This window comes from Engraulis encrasicolus, chromosome 19, assembly GCF_034702125.1.
Source record: "Engraulis encrasicolus isolate BLACKSEA-1 chromosome 19, IST_EnEncr_1.0, whole genome shotgun sequence".
NCBI lineage: Eukaryota > Metazoa > Chordata > Actinopteri > Clupeiformes > Engraulidae > Engraulis > Engraulis encrasicolus.
In genome coordinates this window covers 25,012,848-25,029,419 of record NC_085875.1, presented here as the reverse complement: position 1 = coordinate 25,029,419, position 16,572 = coordinate 25,012,848, and the positions used below count along the sequence as shown (strand labels likewise).

Here is a 16,572-nt window from a genome sequence, read left to right as displayed (position 1 = left end):
CACGCACGCACCCACACATGCACACACACACACACACACACATTTTTAGGTCTCATTTATGGGGTATGAATCCTTCGATTGCGATAGTGACATGCAAGAACATACAAAATAACTTATTTTGTTGACGCCATATTTTACTCAGAGTGAGGAGTCCGCACACTTAGAATCCTTTTTGTTGTGTTTTATTTTTTTCATGGCAGGATAACGTTTCGACCTCAACAGTCTTCTTCAGATTGATCGTGCACCTTTCCCTGGGATGTGCACAATCCTCTCCTTCAACGCCATGTTTTACTCAGACAGTTGATGCTTCAAAGGCATATAAAATGTAATAAGAAGAAAATTCATCACACATTAACTTTCCAGTCACTCCACAAACTCCATCACACTCATATTTCTGATGATAGACTGCCACATGACCCTTGATTTTGGTACCCACAGCAGGCCTCTGTAACATGCCGGTTTGGTGACATCAGTTGCAAATTATGAGTTGCTGTTGTGGTTTTCAATGAACTTTTTAAAATAGAATCTAACTCAATTAGCCTAAGTGTAAGGATGGACATAATTAACCACCCTTGACCAGATATGTATAAAGTAAGCCTACTGGTCTGGAGGGGTGGAGTAGAAATACAAGAAAGTGACTTGAGTAGAAGTAGAAGTGCTCTTTTAAAACCATACTCAAGTGGAAGTACAAAAGTATTCAAAATACATTGTACTTAAGTAATGTGTTTTTTTTTAAAATAGGCACCTCAAGTAGGTTATAGGCCTAGGCCTATAGAAAGTAAAAGTACACAAGTGGTTAAAAAATTGTGGGGGGCGCTGTGGCACAGCGCTCTAAGCCCCCCACATTTGGTCTTGCATGCCCAAGGGTTGCACCCAGGGTTCGAATCCGGCCTGGGTCATATGTAATCCCTACTCCGTCTCTCTCTTCACATTCGCTTCCTGTCGCGCTTCACTGTCCTATCTGAAAAAATACATTAAAAAAAGAAACCGCTGTTCTGAAAGTGCAAGTAGAAGTATTTAAACATTAGGCCCTAGTTCTGAGAGTAAAAGTGTAAGTCCTGGCAGTGCAAGTTAAGTCTGATGGTACATTTTTTACAATAATGCATAATTTTCATAAAGGCAAAGGGCTATCACCTAAACCGGTAAACCACTGCCTCCAGATGAACTTACACAGACTTTACTTTTCACTTACTGCGGTAGGCTACATAAACATGCATTGGAGTAGCCTAGGGCCTAAAAATACATTGTAAATAGGCCTAATGAAGTGTAAATGGAAGAAGAAAAGTAGTTCTATGTCGTTTTGCTACTCCGCCCTTGGCATTAATAGGCTACAGTAAAAGGCCCAGCCCTGCATGCACAATTTGACTTGACTTGATCAAAACATCATTGCTTCTAAAAAAATGACAGAGACTAGGCCTATAACACAATAGAATTCTTGGCATGGAATGATCTACTTCCATGCAATATAAGTAGGCCTATTTTACTGGTTTATTGAAAGTTTTTCATTGAAAGTATTTGTCATGCGGGTGTGATTGAATATTGGAAATCATTTTTTTCCCACATTTGTCTCGGTCAATGCTCTTTTCAGTAGGCAAACCTAACATGTTTATTTTCTTTGTGGACTTGAAGGCTGTCCGCCCGGTGACAGCTGTGACAGTACAACATTGTTAGCCAATCATCAGTCGCCATGAAATGTTTGCGTCACAAGATTAGCCTGACTTCCGCATCGCAAGTGAATGGACGGAGCACGTAGGATTCAACGAGTCTCTTCCCTTATCCACACGGAAAAGTAAAGTTCATGACCGTGGAAACAGCCTTTATCAAACAGACGAGGTACAGGTTACGTGGTCCCTAAGCTATGCCATAGAAAATAGTGTTGAAATTACGTTATAGAGTGTGTGCAAAACTCGTTTTCTTTATTATCTACCATGGACAGCATCATGCTGTATCATGTTATGGTGTAGCCTTGAGTATCCGAAGTGACGGCTATTACTCCTCTCTACCTCTAGTTGTTGGTTAGCTATTCATTTCACATTTACGTCTATTGCTGCATTCATTACACTTAACTTCCAACACAAGGGTGCTAATGTTTTTCTAGCTGACCAATTTGGTGCATGCAGAGTTCTGGCTGTCCTCCCTGACTTTCATGCACTTTGGTCAGATCAATATTTTGGCTGCACTGATACATTTGCTGATCTCTCATCATGTCATCATAAATCGAAATGGCATTATTTGCGCATATTTAGTGCATGCACACTCCAGGCTCATAGGGTATCAACGTCTTCTCAATTGATCAGTCAATCAAAATAGGATAGCATAGGGCCTACAGCGTATAGCATAATCATAGCAGTCATTACCCAGGGTTGGGCTATTTAAAAAGATATAGGCCCTATTGCAAAATTAGATTTAACATGAATAAACTTTATATAGCCTACTGCTAAAATATTCTTCACCTATATGGCGTTAAACTATAGGCCCTAAGCTTAGGCCCTGCATGATTTTAGACTATGTTTCCTGTTTTTATGGTGCTATGCATCCTATACCTAAAATACTAGGTTTCCTATCCTTACACTTAGCCTATACTTGACTCTTGATCTCTTCCTCAGGGATAAACAAATATGATGCCGTCACCCCTCTGTCATGGAGAACCAGAGAATGGAAACAACATCTTGCTGACTGCCGAGACAAACAGCAACATCCCCCACACCCAAGGGGGGACAGGCGGTTGGGAAGAAACAAACGTGCCCTCCCTGGTGAATAAAACGAGGCTGGACGGATGAAAATGGGCAGGTTTAGACGCAAGTCCTGTTTGACGGCGCTGGCTTTTGCCTCGTTTATTTTCTTAATCGTTATCATTTTGAAAAACGCATCCCAAGACGCCTTCTTGGACCTGCCAGATGCATTCGTTGAGGGCTTGCCACTCAAAGTCAACAAAGTGGAACACAAGCAGCCACAAGAACAGCAGCAAGAACAACAGTCAGATATGAACAACAATGCTGATGCTGCTGATGCTGCTATTGCAGCCCCCGTCACAGACAAACCACTAGACACTAAAGACACCAAGGACATGAACATGGACGCGGACGCCCTGATGGCAAAGTACCCGGCGCCCAACTACAACGTTCACGCCTTCTACTACGTGTGGTACGGCAGCCCCCAGTTTGACGGGAAGTACATCCACTGGGACCACCCGGTGCTGCCGCACTGGGACGAGAAGGTGGCCGCGGCCTTCCCCAAGGGACGCCACTCGCCGCCCGACGACATCGGGGCCAACTTCTACCCGGCCCTCGGCGCCTACAGCTCCAGGGACCCCGCCGTCATCGACGCACACATGCGGCAGATGAGGATGGCAGCCATTGGTGAGAGAGAGAGAGAGTGCAGTATTATGTGCTATTATTCTAGTGGTTCCCAGACCTCTTTAGGTGGCGTGACTGAGGTGTTCCTGTGCAGGCCGCTGTTACACTCACCCCCCCTAAACCTCACTCCCATCTAGGTCACAGCAGCAGTGTAACTGATGTGTCCTTGCGCAGTCTGCCTCTCGGGGCTCGAACCTGCCACCTCCTAGTCAACGCATCAGTTAGGGTATGGGAGTCACAGCATGATGCTGCTGAGCTAAAGGACCAGTACGTTAGTTCAGCACTGTTGATACTGTATGATGCTTCAGGAGGGAGGTTTACTAACGTTTCATCACGCCACACTCTGCTAGTTGGCCTCAGTTACACAGGGACCCCGTTTTGGACCAAAGAATATTTTTCAGCCTAAGACAGTCATCACACAGTGACAACACACTGATGGTCAGTGGTGCCCATATACTGTATACGCGTGCCAGATGATTTAAGACGGTAAAGCAGTAGCAGTGATGTGCACAGTGTGTGGTGTGCACATCTCCATTTCGGAGGTGCAGGGAAGAAGCGTAACACAACTCGAATAGTTTAAGACATGGCTAAATCCAGTGTCCACACGATAAGTAATCGTAGGTAAATTTATTTTCGATATTTGTGGGGACTTTTGCCCCCTTTTAGATATGGCATGAGAGCACACAGAAAGTAATTGGGAGAGAGATGTGGGGTAGCGAAACGAATGACCAGGCTGGATTCGAACCTGGTTCTCTATAGCCTCCTTTCCACTGCCGGTTTTCTGGTAGACCTGCTACAGCTCAACACAGCGCAACTCGGCCGCAACTTTTCGCTTTACGATTGAGCTGTTTCGTGCCCAATCAAAAAGCATAAAGTGGCAGTGGAGTTGCGCTGTGTCGAGCTGTAGGCCTACCTGAAAAGCGGCAGTGCAAGAGGGCCTTGTGGGAAATAAGCTGCCCATATGTGGTCAGGTGCCATGGCAACCCCAATTATCTTCTATTTGTTGTCACTGATGAGGATGCGGCAGCGGCATGAGGATGAGGATGCGGCTGCCATTGCCAAGACAGCAAGATCGTAGTAGTGACATTAACATTAGTGTGCATGCCCACTGAGAGATTCCAGAAAACCCTTAGGGAGATGATTGTTTATGTTTTTCCAGAATACCCTGAGGAGAAGATTGTATATGGTTGGCCTGGCTACACAGCAGTAGAAGCAGCAATGTGTCCGCCCATTCCACTGTGGAGATGCAGTGTCGAAGGGGAAGTGCCTAGAGGCTCACATTTATGTTAACCCATATTGTAAGGTGTTTGGCTTCAAGGTGTTGACTGCACACATAGAGAAGGTTGTGCTCAAATATTTGTGCCTTATAATTGCCTTCAAATTCAAAACTGCCTCATATTCAATAGACTTATAGCAGTATTCATTTTGTAGGAAAATGGAAATGAACGGTCACATATTGTACAATGTATGACACAATGTACCAGAGAGACATACTATGAAAGACAGGCACACATAGTGTGGTGTGCATAGTGTACAATAATAGTGTATGATTTGTGTCCAATGCAGTATAACGCCCCCTAGACAGGCTGCACCTTCAACTGATACAGTGCAATAGCGACTACATTGGGGCATAATACAACACTGCTAGCCATGAAGTATACGTGATGCACTATATAGGGAGTCCCAAAATGTGCACACTTAAAATAGTTAATTAAAATGTAATTGATTTCTAAAATACAATAGAATTTACATATAATTTATTAAGTATACCCCCCCCCCAACCTCTGTCACCTGTTCTCAAAACAAACATCCTATCTAGTCCCAAGCGAGCACACACACACACACACACACACACACACACACACACACACACACACACACACACACACACACACACACACACACACACACACACAATGTAGTGTGATGTGAAGTACAACACCCCCTGGGCAGGCAGACTCGCTCTCTGCATCTTTAACTGACACAGCAGAGTAAGAGCTTCCTGGAAGCCGAATGTGGTGCGACTGACTGACCTGGCCCAGATACTGTATATACTGTATGTGATTGATTAGGGCGGGACTTGTGATACAGAGGACCTCCAATCACTGATGGTCTCTAGTATACAGTATACAAAGGCATGGATAAGGCCAATGCTTCAAACTCAGTGGCCTTTTCAGGGAATTCACAGGTCAGAAGTTTGCTGTGCTGGGTACCGCACATGACCTTTCAGAATTCGTGACTGCCATGTACTTGCTATGTATGTAAATGCAATGCAATGTAATGTATGTATACAGTATATGTGTTTGTGTGTATGTGTGCCAGGGGAAATTGCTCTGTTGCATTGCACATGCATGTATCTACCTAGCACGCACCAATGCATGATTTCATGCATTTATGTATTAAGATTTTGCACATAGTTATTTCTGTTGTTTGTAGAAATCGTTCTAGTTCAGCAAGCACATTTAAATAAGTGTTGTATATGAAAAGTTCCACTGAAAAGAGTTACCCTCCCCCCATTTGTGATAGGTGTGCTGGCAGTCTCCTGGTACCCCCCAGGCACGAGTGATGATAATGGGGAGGCCTCCGACAATATAGTGCCTCTTATCATGGATGCAGCTCACAAATACCAGATCAAGGTAACGTGTGTGTGTGTGTGTGTGTGTGTGTGTGTGTGTGTGTGTGTGTGTGTGTGTGTGTGTGTGTGTGTGTGTGTGTGTGTGTGTGTCTCTGTGTGTGTTCGCATGTGTGCATGCATGCGCAGAGTATGGATCTTCTGTGATGGGGTTTCGGGTAATCACTATACAGCAGCAGCATAATGGTGTCTCAGATGAAGTGGTATAAGCTGGGAAAATTGGATCTATGAACAACAGGAATGTAAGCTACAGTATCTTAAGGGTGTCAAAGCTCTGGCTGTGTTGCCTCAAGCAGAGAGTGAGGTGTTTGATCAAATGTCCCCGTTCCTTTGATTACAGGAAGAGTTTTAATGCATAATGCATATCGTATCACAGATAAAATCAACATTCTTATATAGACACACAAATTACAAAGCCATTCTCTCTTCTCTACAGAAATGTGTTTATCGTACGAGGTGTCTGTGGATATAATGCATTCAGTTCACTTCACACATTTCCTAGTCTATTTAATCATCCAAATGGATCTTGGGGATTTGTGTTTCTGAGAACACATGCAAAAACGCATTACATATTTAAAAAGGCAGGATGCTGCTTCTTTCCTATTCCTACCCAGGTAACATGCAACTGAATACACTTTAATCTCATCCATACAGTTCAGTTCAGTACAACATGCGAATGAATTCACCGTAATCTGTCCTACATACAGTACACGTAGGCTGTGTGCATGCTGCTATACGGTACAGATTTTAATCTCAATCCCAACACGCGCAACATTCTGCTGAATTCACGTTAATCTCTTATCTTACACAGGTGGCCTTCCACATAGAGCCTTTCAAAGATCGCAACGAGAAGACCATGTTTGACAGTGTCAAGTACATCATGGAAAAGTGAGTGTGATGATGTTAATGTTCATTATTATCATAGTGTGCAGAACAACATGGGATTTGTGCAGTACAACATGGGATGTGTGTTAAGTGTTTCAGATGGTGCCTCTAGGGGTCAATCGTTTCACAAGGACAAAGAAAATCTATCAGCTGAAAACTGACCCCCCGTGGCCACTTGAGTCAATAAAAGAGATCTGCAAAATATTGATTTTTAATATGGGACGATAAAAGCCCTGACATAGACTTCTGTTCCCAGAAAAATGGGTGAATGAATATTTTAGAGATTCTAACATTTAGAGATTTTAATCACTTGTAATAGCTTGCAATATGTACTGGATGCCATCTAGCAGAGTTTGGCGTAGAACGTTTGTTAACCTCCCGCTCAGTGCCTCACACCGTATCAGTAGCGGTGAGCTATTGGTCTGGACCTTTAGCTCAGCGGTATCGTGCTGTACCTCCCATACTTGAACTGAAGTGTTAACTGGTAGGTCACGGCCAGCAGGTTTGAGCCCAGAGTGGCGAACTAGCACAGATGACCTCATTTACAATACTGTAGTATTAATGAGCATGGCAGTAAATTAATTCATGGTATAGAGTTGATATGAATGCAGCTATTTGAAGACTTCGATCCATAACATGTTTTTATTCATGCTGTAATGAGAGAGAGAGAGAGAACGAGAGAGAGACAGAGAGAGACAGAGACAGAGAGAGAGAGAGAGAACGAGAGAGAGACAGAGAGAGACAGAGACAGAGAGTGTACTCTCTCCCTGACTAGGGAGAGATTAATTAATTGAAGTAGTGCTTCCTATTTACACCGCTGCCAAAGCACTGGGGCAATTTTGATCTTTATTTTTAGTTCAATTAAAAGAATAGCAATTTGGATACATTTGGCTGCTTGCCCTTTGCATATTCACAGTTAGCAATTAGGTTCCAAACTCACAAAAATGTGGTGGTATGGAGTCTTGACAACGGTTTTCAGTATTTAACAAATGATCCCCATCTTGTGTTGTGTATTCTGTCCCTTACTATTCTGTCCCTTACTACTAAAACACAAAAAAGCAGATACTTTTATATCCATCACTTAAAATGCAGATGGATACTGTGCGTGCGTGCGTGTGTGTGTGTTTCTTTTGTCAGAGAGACAGAGAGAGAGAGCGAGATCCAACCATCCACCCCCAGCCGGGAATTAAAAAAGGGTTCACAAAGAAATGCAGTATTCATTACAATATACTCTGCTTCGTACAATCCTAAGGCATCTACAAAGACTTTTCATGTAGGCCCAGTGATTTGTGCATAGCCGCTTTTTTTCTTGGTTCCCTGCCTTGCATAACTGCACCTGTTCTTCTGCTAGTATTTGTGGTTAATCATAAGGAAAAAAAGTGTATCTTTGTACACCTCCAAGGCAGTGTTTCCCACAGAAATTTTGGAAACTATGGGGGCAGCCGGGGTTTATTTTGTCCGGGGGGGGTGTATTCTTGCAGCGTAAATGCAAAACGGCAAAACAATGACTACAGTATGACATTGGCGCATGGAGAAACTGTAGGCCTGGGCCTATATTTCAGCCATTTATATTTTGAGAAATAAGGCTACATAAGATTTTACCCATGACTTGTATAATAGTAGTACATTGTCATTGTCAAAAAATGCAGTAGGCCTACAGTGAATAATTTCTGTTTACAACACAGTTTCATTCGTCCCTCATGCAGGGGTCTGGGAAACAATAATAAAACAAAATAGGAGCAGAGATAAGAATTTAAGAGCACTGTGAAATTGTTAACGCATAGACAAAAAGGGTCTTAGAGGGTAGGCTATGCCTTTTCCCCCACACATATCTGTAGGCGTACACATTCTACATGAGGGGTGCTGGTCACAGGGCCAGTTTTTTCCAAATTCCTCCCATTAAAAGGGCTGAACAACATATTACACATTTATGTCTATATTCACATTCATTACACATTAATTTCTATATGCAGCCCGATGTCTCCTCTGCTGTGTCAATGAAGGTCTGTCACCAAACTCATTACAACTGTAAAATAAAGCCTAGGGAGTGTTAGTAAACTCATCCCAAGTTGATGGTCTGCCGTGATCTACCAAGTCAAATTCAAGGATGTCAGTATGAAAATTTAAGACCACCATTTATTAATCACCATTATTATGAACAAAATGTTTTCAGTAGGCTACTATGGCCGTATCTTTTCAGTGTGTTTTTAAAGTGTGTTGAATAGCCTATCTTTACAAAGCAATGCAGCACTGATAGTATGCAGAGATAATTTCAGTCATACACAAGTCATAAACAACTGAAACAATTTCAAAATGATAAACATTTGGTATATAAAAGGCACATAGGCCCTATTTCTAAAATATGATGAAGCATTATCATGCCTTCAGTGGTAGGCCTATAGGCTACAAATTAAAAAGGGCTCAGAAATTCACCATTTGTTATGGGTAAATAGTAGGCGAGAGAGAGAGAGAGAGAGAGAGAGAGAGAGAGAGAGAGAGAGAGAGAGAGAGAGAGAAAGAGAAAGAGAGAGAGAGAGAGCAATGACAGAACTCATTGGATTGGTTAACACCCCTGTTAAGTGTGACTTCTTCTATGAAGGTTTTTTTTTTTCAGCTCTCTGGGACAGTAGCACAGCAAAGGCTTTCTATTGTGAGTTTGGCCAATCGTTTTGTCCACAACTGAAGCAAGAAACAGCACAAATTGAAGTGAATTCCATACATGTCAACAACTAACATTTCCCTTACACGCGGCACGCGATGTAAACGCAGTTAGCGATGATGCATGCGACTAGCGATTTGGACGAAGATCCTCGCATATCGGCGTGTTCTATTTACTGTCAATGGTCATAACGCATCGTTGCGCACATGTTCTGTTACTCACCCGATGTTACACGTGTGCACACATGAATCAACTGTAATACCCTTACGGTCACTTCCTAATGCTTTCCCCTCATTCTGTGTTACCGTGGGACTACTTATCTAACCAATACAGAGTCTATAGGATGTATTTACTCCAGGAGGAAAATGCGTAATTCAAATCGTTTTTAACAAAAACGGATATCGTTAAAAAAAAAAAAAAAGTAAAAATTTTTTTAATTTTTTTTTTTTTTTTACATTTTCGTAAACTATGGCGGCCAAATTTAAACTATGTCGGGCCGCCATAGTTTCCTCAATGTATGGGAAACACTGCAAGGCCATAAAAAAGTTTATGTTAAAAGGGCCAAGTCTTCCGTAAGGTCCAATCCAAAGTTCATTTCAATAATTGCACTGTGCAAAATCTGTTTGCTAATTTAATGTACAAGAAGCAAAATCTAAAAAGTAAATATGTGGCAGGCACTTGTCTCTATGCACCTCCTCCCAGTACACAGTACTGTGATTCCATGCTGAATGCTACGCCTGGTAACCAGGGGCGTCAGCTGAACTAATGCTATACAGGGGCACAGTAGGGCACAGAGAGATAATGCGAGTATGCAAAGCCTGCAAGCAAAACATGTTTTTGCAGTTATTTATTTTAAAAAGCTTGTAAATGTAATGATATTATTGCAAGTTGTGCGTGTGCGCTATTGTGTGCACATTCAGTAGATTATTCCATGTATGCTAAACTTGAGCTAAATTCCAAGGTAGCTAGGTTATTTTTTTGTGAAACTCATACCGGGGCGCAGCAAATCAATGCCGAGGCATGTGACCCTGTAAAATAGGTCTGGTGACGCCCCTGCTGGTAACAGACACAGAGTATTTTAATTTCCAGTCAGATTTGAATAGCAGTTAAAACACCTCTGCTCTAGCCTGGGAACTCCCATACTGCCTTTAGTTCTACACAATCGTTTCGATCTGACTTGTGATTAGGTCTGGTGTTAACCAGGCAACCTCTGCTCATGTCTCCTTATTGATTTACAGTTAACTGTCCAAGGCCATACCTGCTGTATGTACTGTACCTGTGTGTCACACAACATGTTCACACTACCTATCGCTTTAACTGAAAGAACACAAAGGATGACGTCCTTCACTTAAGACCCTCCTGGGGGCAAAGGCCGTTGACTAACAACCTCCATTTCAATTTGTTGTTGGCTTTCTGTTCAAGCTCTCCCCAGTTTAGCCCACTCTCAGACATTCGGCCTGTAAGCTTCTTCTCCAGTTATTCTTGGCGCAACCTCATTTCCTTGTTTTGTATTAAGCCCATTTGTGAAGTGAACAAAAAAACACTCCTTTGAGCTCAAAATCCTGCTGTCCATAACATTACATTGCATTACACTTAGCTGATGCTAAGCAATGACCCGGAACACAAGGGCACTGAAGCCATGGATCATGGTGGGGAGAGTAATGGTGGGATTCGAACCTGCTGAACCAAAGTCCCAACTACCTAATAACTTGACCTCAGCTAAACTCAACTCTTTGGATAACATGACCTGCATTAGCCTGGTTCTCACCGACGGTGCGTTTGTGTAGCTCCGGAGCCCCCTCGTGGAGCAGAGCTACACACACACACCGTCGGTGAGAACCAGGCTACATGTTAACGGCAGTGCTACCAGACGGTAGTTTGTGTACACACACGCACCGTTGGTGAGAACCAGGCTAGACCTGAGTGTCTTCACACTCAGACGACACACAATACGTACAAATCACCTTCCACTTTTTCCTCATTACAGATACGGAGAGCACCCGGCCTTCTTCAGGTACACCACTGGGACTGGCAAAGCCCTGCCCGTGTACTACATCTACGACTCTTACCTGCTAAACGAGGAGGACTGGGCCCTCTTCCTGAAGCCCAACGCCCCACACAGCGTCAGGGACACCCCTTACGACGGACTCTTCCTGGGGCTCCTCGTGGAGGAAAAGCACAAGAGGTCTGGATTACATTTTTTATATTACATTGCACAACATTACATTACATTAGATTAGATGACTTTATAGAGCTCGAAAGTCCCGCCCCTTAGTTCCGCGTTTCACGGGACCTTAGCTGACCATCTAACAACGTGGTAGAGAGTAAATATCTTCTGATCTCAGTCATGATATGCGCTGGGCTACAAATATGCTGTTTAAGATGATAGATAAAGATTATTCATGCAGAAGTATCAATGTTTTGTTCCGAGGCCGTCGCCATGAAAAATGTGAAGAAACACAGCTTTCTAAAAAATGTGGGGGTTTGTACGAAAAATTAAGCAAAAATATCAGAAACAACATATATGGAGCTCGTGGCACAACTCGAAGGGGATCGAAATGCCATTTTAATACCGCCATTGGATTACATGCTACGATTTTCGGCTAAAAACGCCGTTGAGGTCCCATGAAATCGGGGGAAGTGACGTCACTTTCGAGCTCTATTAGTACCCAAAGGTAGATTTGGTTTGCAGACAAGTGATCTCCAGTCATACAAGACCACCTTACATTGTCAGGGACACCCCCCGTGAGAGCCTATTTCTGGCCCTCCAGGTGGAGGAGAAGAAGTTAATTTTTTTACATTACATTACATTACACTTAGCTGATGCTTTCATCCAAAGTGACTTAGTTATTTACAGGGTATTGGTTACAGTCCCTGGAGCAGTATGGGGTGAGGTGTCTTGCTCAATGTCCATGCACCCATTTTAACCTTAGGCACCTGCAAAAATCGTGTGCAAAGTGTCTAAGCCCTTTTTGGGAAAATATGCCCTCTGCCTATAAAAACCTAAATATCTCAGCCTCCGAAGCACATCAAAATGTGAAATAAGTTGCATTTAAAAGCTAAGACCTTCATCTTTACAATGTGTTCATTCAGCTCTAACATACCCACATTTTTAATAACAAAATCTCATGAGCCTCAATGCTGAGTCCATGCAACTCCAGGCGCCTTGGTCAATGATGCGCATGTGCAGCATCAAGCATCAGTGGCTCAAGGGTCAAGGGTCAAGGGTCTTGCACCTCAGCCATGCAGTGAGGTAGGGAGTGGAAGATTGGGAGTCAATCTGCAACCCTCTTATCTAAAGCTCATCAGCTTAACAATTAGGATGACAGCCCTTGATTGATTGATTGATTGATTGATTGATTGATTGATTGATTGAACTTATTTGAACTATGAAACGGCAAACTGTTTCTTTCAACCTAAAGTTTAAAGAAAGAAATTGTCAGGGGCGATACAAAAAATAAATAAAGCCTAATTCCACTGTGGTCCCTAAAATGGCAGAAAACAAGAATATATGGCAGAGGTAAATTCATACAAGCCTACATTCATTTTCTGTAAAAAAGAAAAAAACATGAGAAAAATAGACACATTGATAATGGTTCTAAATACACATGACCTACAACAATGTCGCTACTACTAGTATTAGTACTGTCTAGTATTGTTGTTGAAACCCTTTTTCAAGTTCTGCTTGAAACTGTCCAATCCACCAGGTCCATCCTGTCGGCGGGCTTTGACGGCATGTACACCTACTTTGCCACCAACGGCTTCACCTACGGCTCCTCCTACCGCAACTGGAAGTCCGTCAAGGTGTTCTGCGACGACCACAGCCTGATCTTCATCCCTAGCGTAGGGCCGGGGTACGTGGACACCAGCATCCGGCCGTGGAACTCGCAGAACACGCGGAACCGGCTGAAGGGCCGGTACTACGAGACTGCGCTTAGCGCGGCCGTGGAGTCGGGCTCCCGGGTCGTGTCCGTCACTTCCTTCAACGAGTGGCACGAGGGCACGCAGATCGAGATGGCGGTGCCCAAGGTGGGGTCGCCGCCGTACCTGGACTACTCGCCGCGCCGGCCCGCCGCCTACCTGGAGATCACTCGCAAGTGGGCAGAGAAGTTCACTGGCGACTGGCTGTTTTGATGGCCCTAGTGTCAAACTGTACGGTAGCCATGTCCTACCATACCCCCGTACTAATTGAGTACAGGGATGTCTCTGGACGTACTATAATTCATAATAAAGCACATATTTGTGGGCAGAGAAGTTCACTGGCGATTGACAGTTTTGATGGCCCTACAGCCTCAAATTGTAGTCATCCCTATGACCACAGATACGAATGAATGAATCACCGCACATTGGTGGACTTAGATTTGCTGTTTTTAATTTATTTTAGTGAAAGACACGTTTTGCTCATGCTTCCTGAATGAGCAAAATGAGTTAATAAGTAAGCTATATTGACGATTTCCTTACATCCACTGCTGTCATTGACAAGAAAAACCTTAGCAAATCTAAGTTCAGCTGTTCACTGGATTACTTATGACTGCGCATCATCAGTTCCTGGACGGCTGTGCATAGGAACTTTATTATCTTTCTGTTACTGTGTTCAAGACACATGAAACGCTCCCAAACAGAAGCAGAACATTACACGTTGAATAAGGGAAGCTGAAACCATTATGAATATGCAAACCGGTGCAGCGGTAGAACAAGGGGCATGTCTTACCATACCCTAATAATGGGCTGGACAAAATGGATTGATGAAGTAAAAGTCCTGCAAGATATTACATTACATTTAGCTGATGCTTTTATCCAAAGCAAGTTACAGGTATTATTTTTCAGGGTATTGGTCACAGCCCCTGGAGCAATGTTGGGTTAGGTGCCTTGCTCAAGAGCACTTCAGCCATGGATGTAAATGTAAGGTGAGGTATAAGGGTGGGATTCAAACCTACAACCACCAGATTGAAATACCAACTCCTTAACCACTAGGCCACGGCAGCCACACAAGACATTTCTTTTTTCCATAGTTGGGTTCTAAATTTTTGTTTTCTCCTGGCTGCGCGACACTAGCTGCGCACAACCCAACCTCTGATTGTTGGAAACCGCTGTCGGTCAAAGAAATAGCTCATAGGGTTGGCTGCCAGTGTCTTGCCCCTCCTCACAACATCTTGTTTATAAACACGGTGAACCCATGTATGCTCCTAACACCGGTGACTTCACTAACTAGCTCACCAACCAGGCTGAAGTGGTGTGGTAATGAGGATCACCGACCTGGATGATTAAATTGGCTAAAATCAAAGAAGGTAGATTGGAGGAGAGTGATTACTGGCTGGAAAATGCACTGGCCACGGTGTTGTAGTACGGGTCGGGGACGTAGCCTTTATCCAGAGAATCATATATGAGAGTGAGATAAAGCAGGCGGGTTCTTTTCTGGTATCCACTTTACGTCGGGTGAAGAGACCTTCGGAGTCTTGAGGTAGTGAATAAATGGAGTCCCCTAAGCGCTGTAGATGGCGGTAGCGCACGTCTTGTGCAAACACCATAAAAAGAGAAGAAGAAGGAGGGACAACGCCCCCTTAGGAGACCAAATTTTGAGCACATGCTTTTGCATTGAGTGATTGTGTTTCGATTCCTCTTTATTATATATCCAACTTCTTTGCTTTATCCATCATGGCGTTGCACTCACTGCCCATACACACAGTGGATCCTGACCTTGCTAAAGCCCAGTGATTGGATACTCCGTGGAGTTCACTTAAGAGTATCCAATCACTGGGGGTTTCACCTCCTAGCAAGGCCAGGATCCTTGACCTTTAGATATGGCCACTGTGTCCTAGGCTACGCCCCGTACTACACTGTGGCCAATGCATTTTTCAGCATGAGAGCTTTCTTATCCATTACACTTTCTTTGGTACTGACAGTAGAAGAAGAAAGTGACTCTGTTTGCAGCCATGCTGTACTATGACGTGAATGAATCATCTTTTCTCTACTGTCTTTGGCTGAAACAAATGCGTATGCGGCAGGGTTTAGGGTTTTTGAACCTGGGATGTCCACCCTTGCTAATTTAGTAGAGAGGGTCTGGACTAGAGGATGACATTTTTCGGGAATTTCCGTGGGTCCCGCGTGTCCTGCGGGATTCCCGCGGGATCAGAGTCAAAATTTTAAAGATGAACAGGAGCGGGCAGGAGCGGGAATAAAGATGAATGGGAGCGGGCAGGAGCGGGAATAAAAATGAATGAGAGCGGGAATGCTTGCTTATTTTTTAATTAAAAAAGCCTATGAAACGGGAGTGGGATTGATTTTGAGTGGGAGTGGGCAGGATTGGGAGACATTCTTTTCAGGACGGGACGGGATGGGATTTGTTTCTTTTACCCCGCTCCGGGACGGGACGGGATGGGATTTTTTTTTCTGGGACCGGGATGGGACGGGACGGGAGTGAAAATCCACTCCTGTGTCATGCTCTAGTCTGGACGTACAGTATAGCACATAACTGAGCACATATTTCAAGGGGGAGGCTTGAAGTATTGCAATGATTGGATCTGATTTTACCCACTTGCTGATGTTTGGTTAATGTATGTATGAAGGGTGCCATTGCCAAATCACAGTACACTGCATCCTTTGAAGTTGAGTGAAGTGAGGCCAGGCTAGTCAAACTGTGAATGCTGATGTTTGTTTGTATTATATAGATTACTGTGTGTGTGTGTGTGTGTGTGTGTGTGTGTGTGTGTGTGTGTGTGTGTGTGTGTGTGTGTGTGTGTGTGTGTTTGTGTGTGTGTGTGTGTGTGCGCGTGTGTGTGCGATGCTAGAGCTAGATGCTGTTATTATGCAGTGTTATGATACATTTCTTTTTTTTTGTTCAGCCAACAGCACTCTCCATTGTGTTTTTTTAATTAATAAATGATGATTGAACAAAAATAATTATAAAGGACATTCAATGGGCTTTGCCGCACAGTGCTAAAATAAAGAAACATGAGACATTCAAAGGACTGTTCTGTCTCTTTATCTACTGAAATGGGTGATATTTGTATTGTCCTTTCAGTCACATTCATTTTTTACAT

General features: G+C 43.5%; 1 protein-coding gene across 1 annotated transcript; it reads left to right on the top strand.

Moving 5' to 3' along the window:
- Positions 1-1,738: 1,738 nt before the first annotated feature.
- Positions 1,739-16,484, top strand: manea (mannosidase, endo-alpha). The gene is made up of 6 exons (XM_063183929.1): positions 1,739-1,833; positions 2,607-3,359; positions 5,883-5,992; positions 6,800-6,876; positions 11,520-11,717; positions 13,240-16,484. The coding sequence occupies exons 2-6, from the start codon at positions 2,777-2,779 to the stop codon at positions 13,664-13,666; spliced, it is 1,395 nt and encodes a 464-aa protein (XP_063039999.1). The 5' UTR covers positions 1,739-1,833; positions 2,607-2,776; the 3' UTR covers positions 13,667-16,484.
- Positions 16,485-16,572: the final 88 nt, after the last annotated feature.

Excerpts from the sequence above, each read along its gene's own strand:
- manea (XM_063183929.1), top strand. The coding sequence starts at position 2,777 with ATGAAAATGGGCAGGTTTAGACGCAAGTCCTGTTTGACGGCGCTGGCT. Across the intron at positions 6,877-11,519 it reads GTCAAGTACATCATGGAAAA|ATACGGAGAGCACCCGGCCT; the intron begins GTGAGTGTGATG and ends TCCTCATTACAG. Across the intron at positions 11,718-13,239 it reads GTGGAGGAAAAGCACAAGAG|GTCCATCCTGTCGGCGGGCT; the intron begins GTCTGGATTACA and ends CCAATCCACCAG.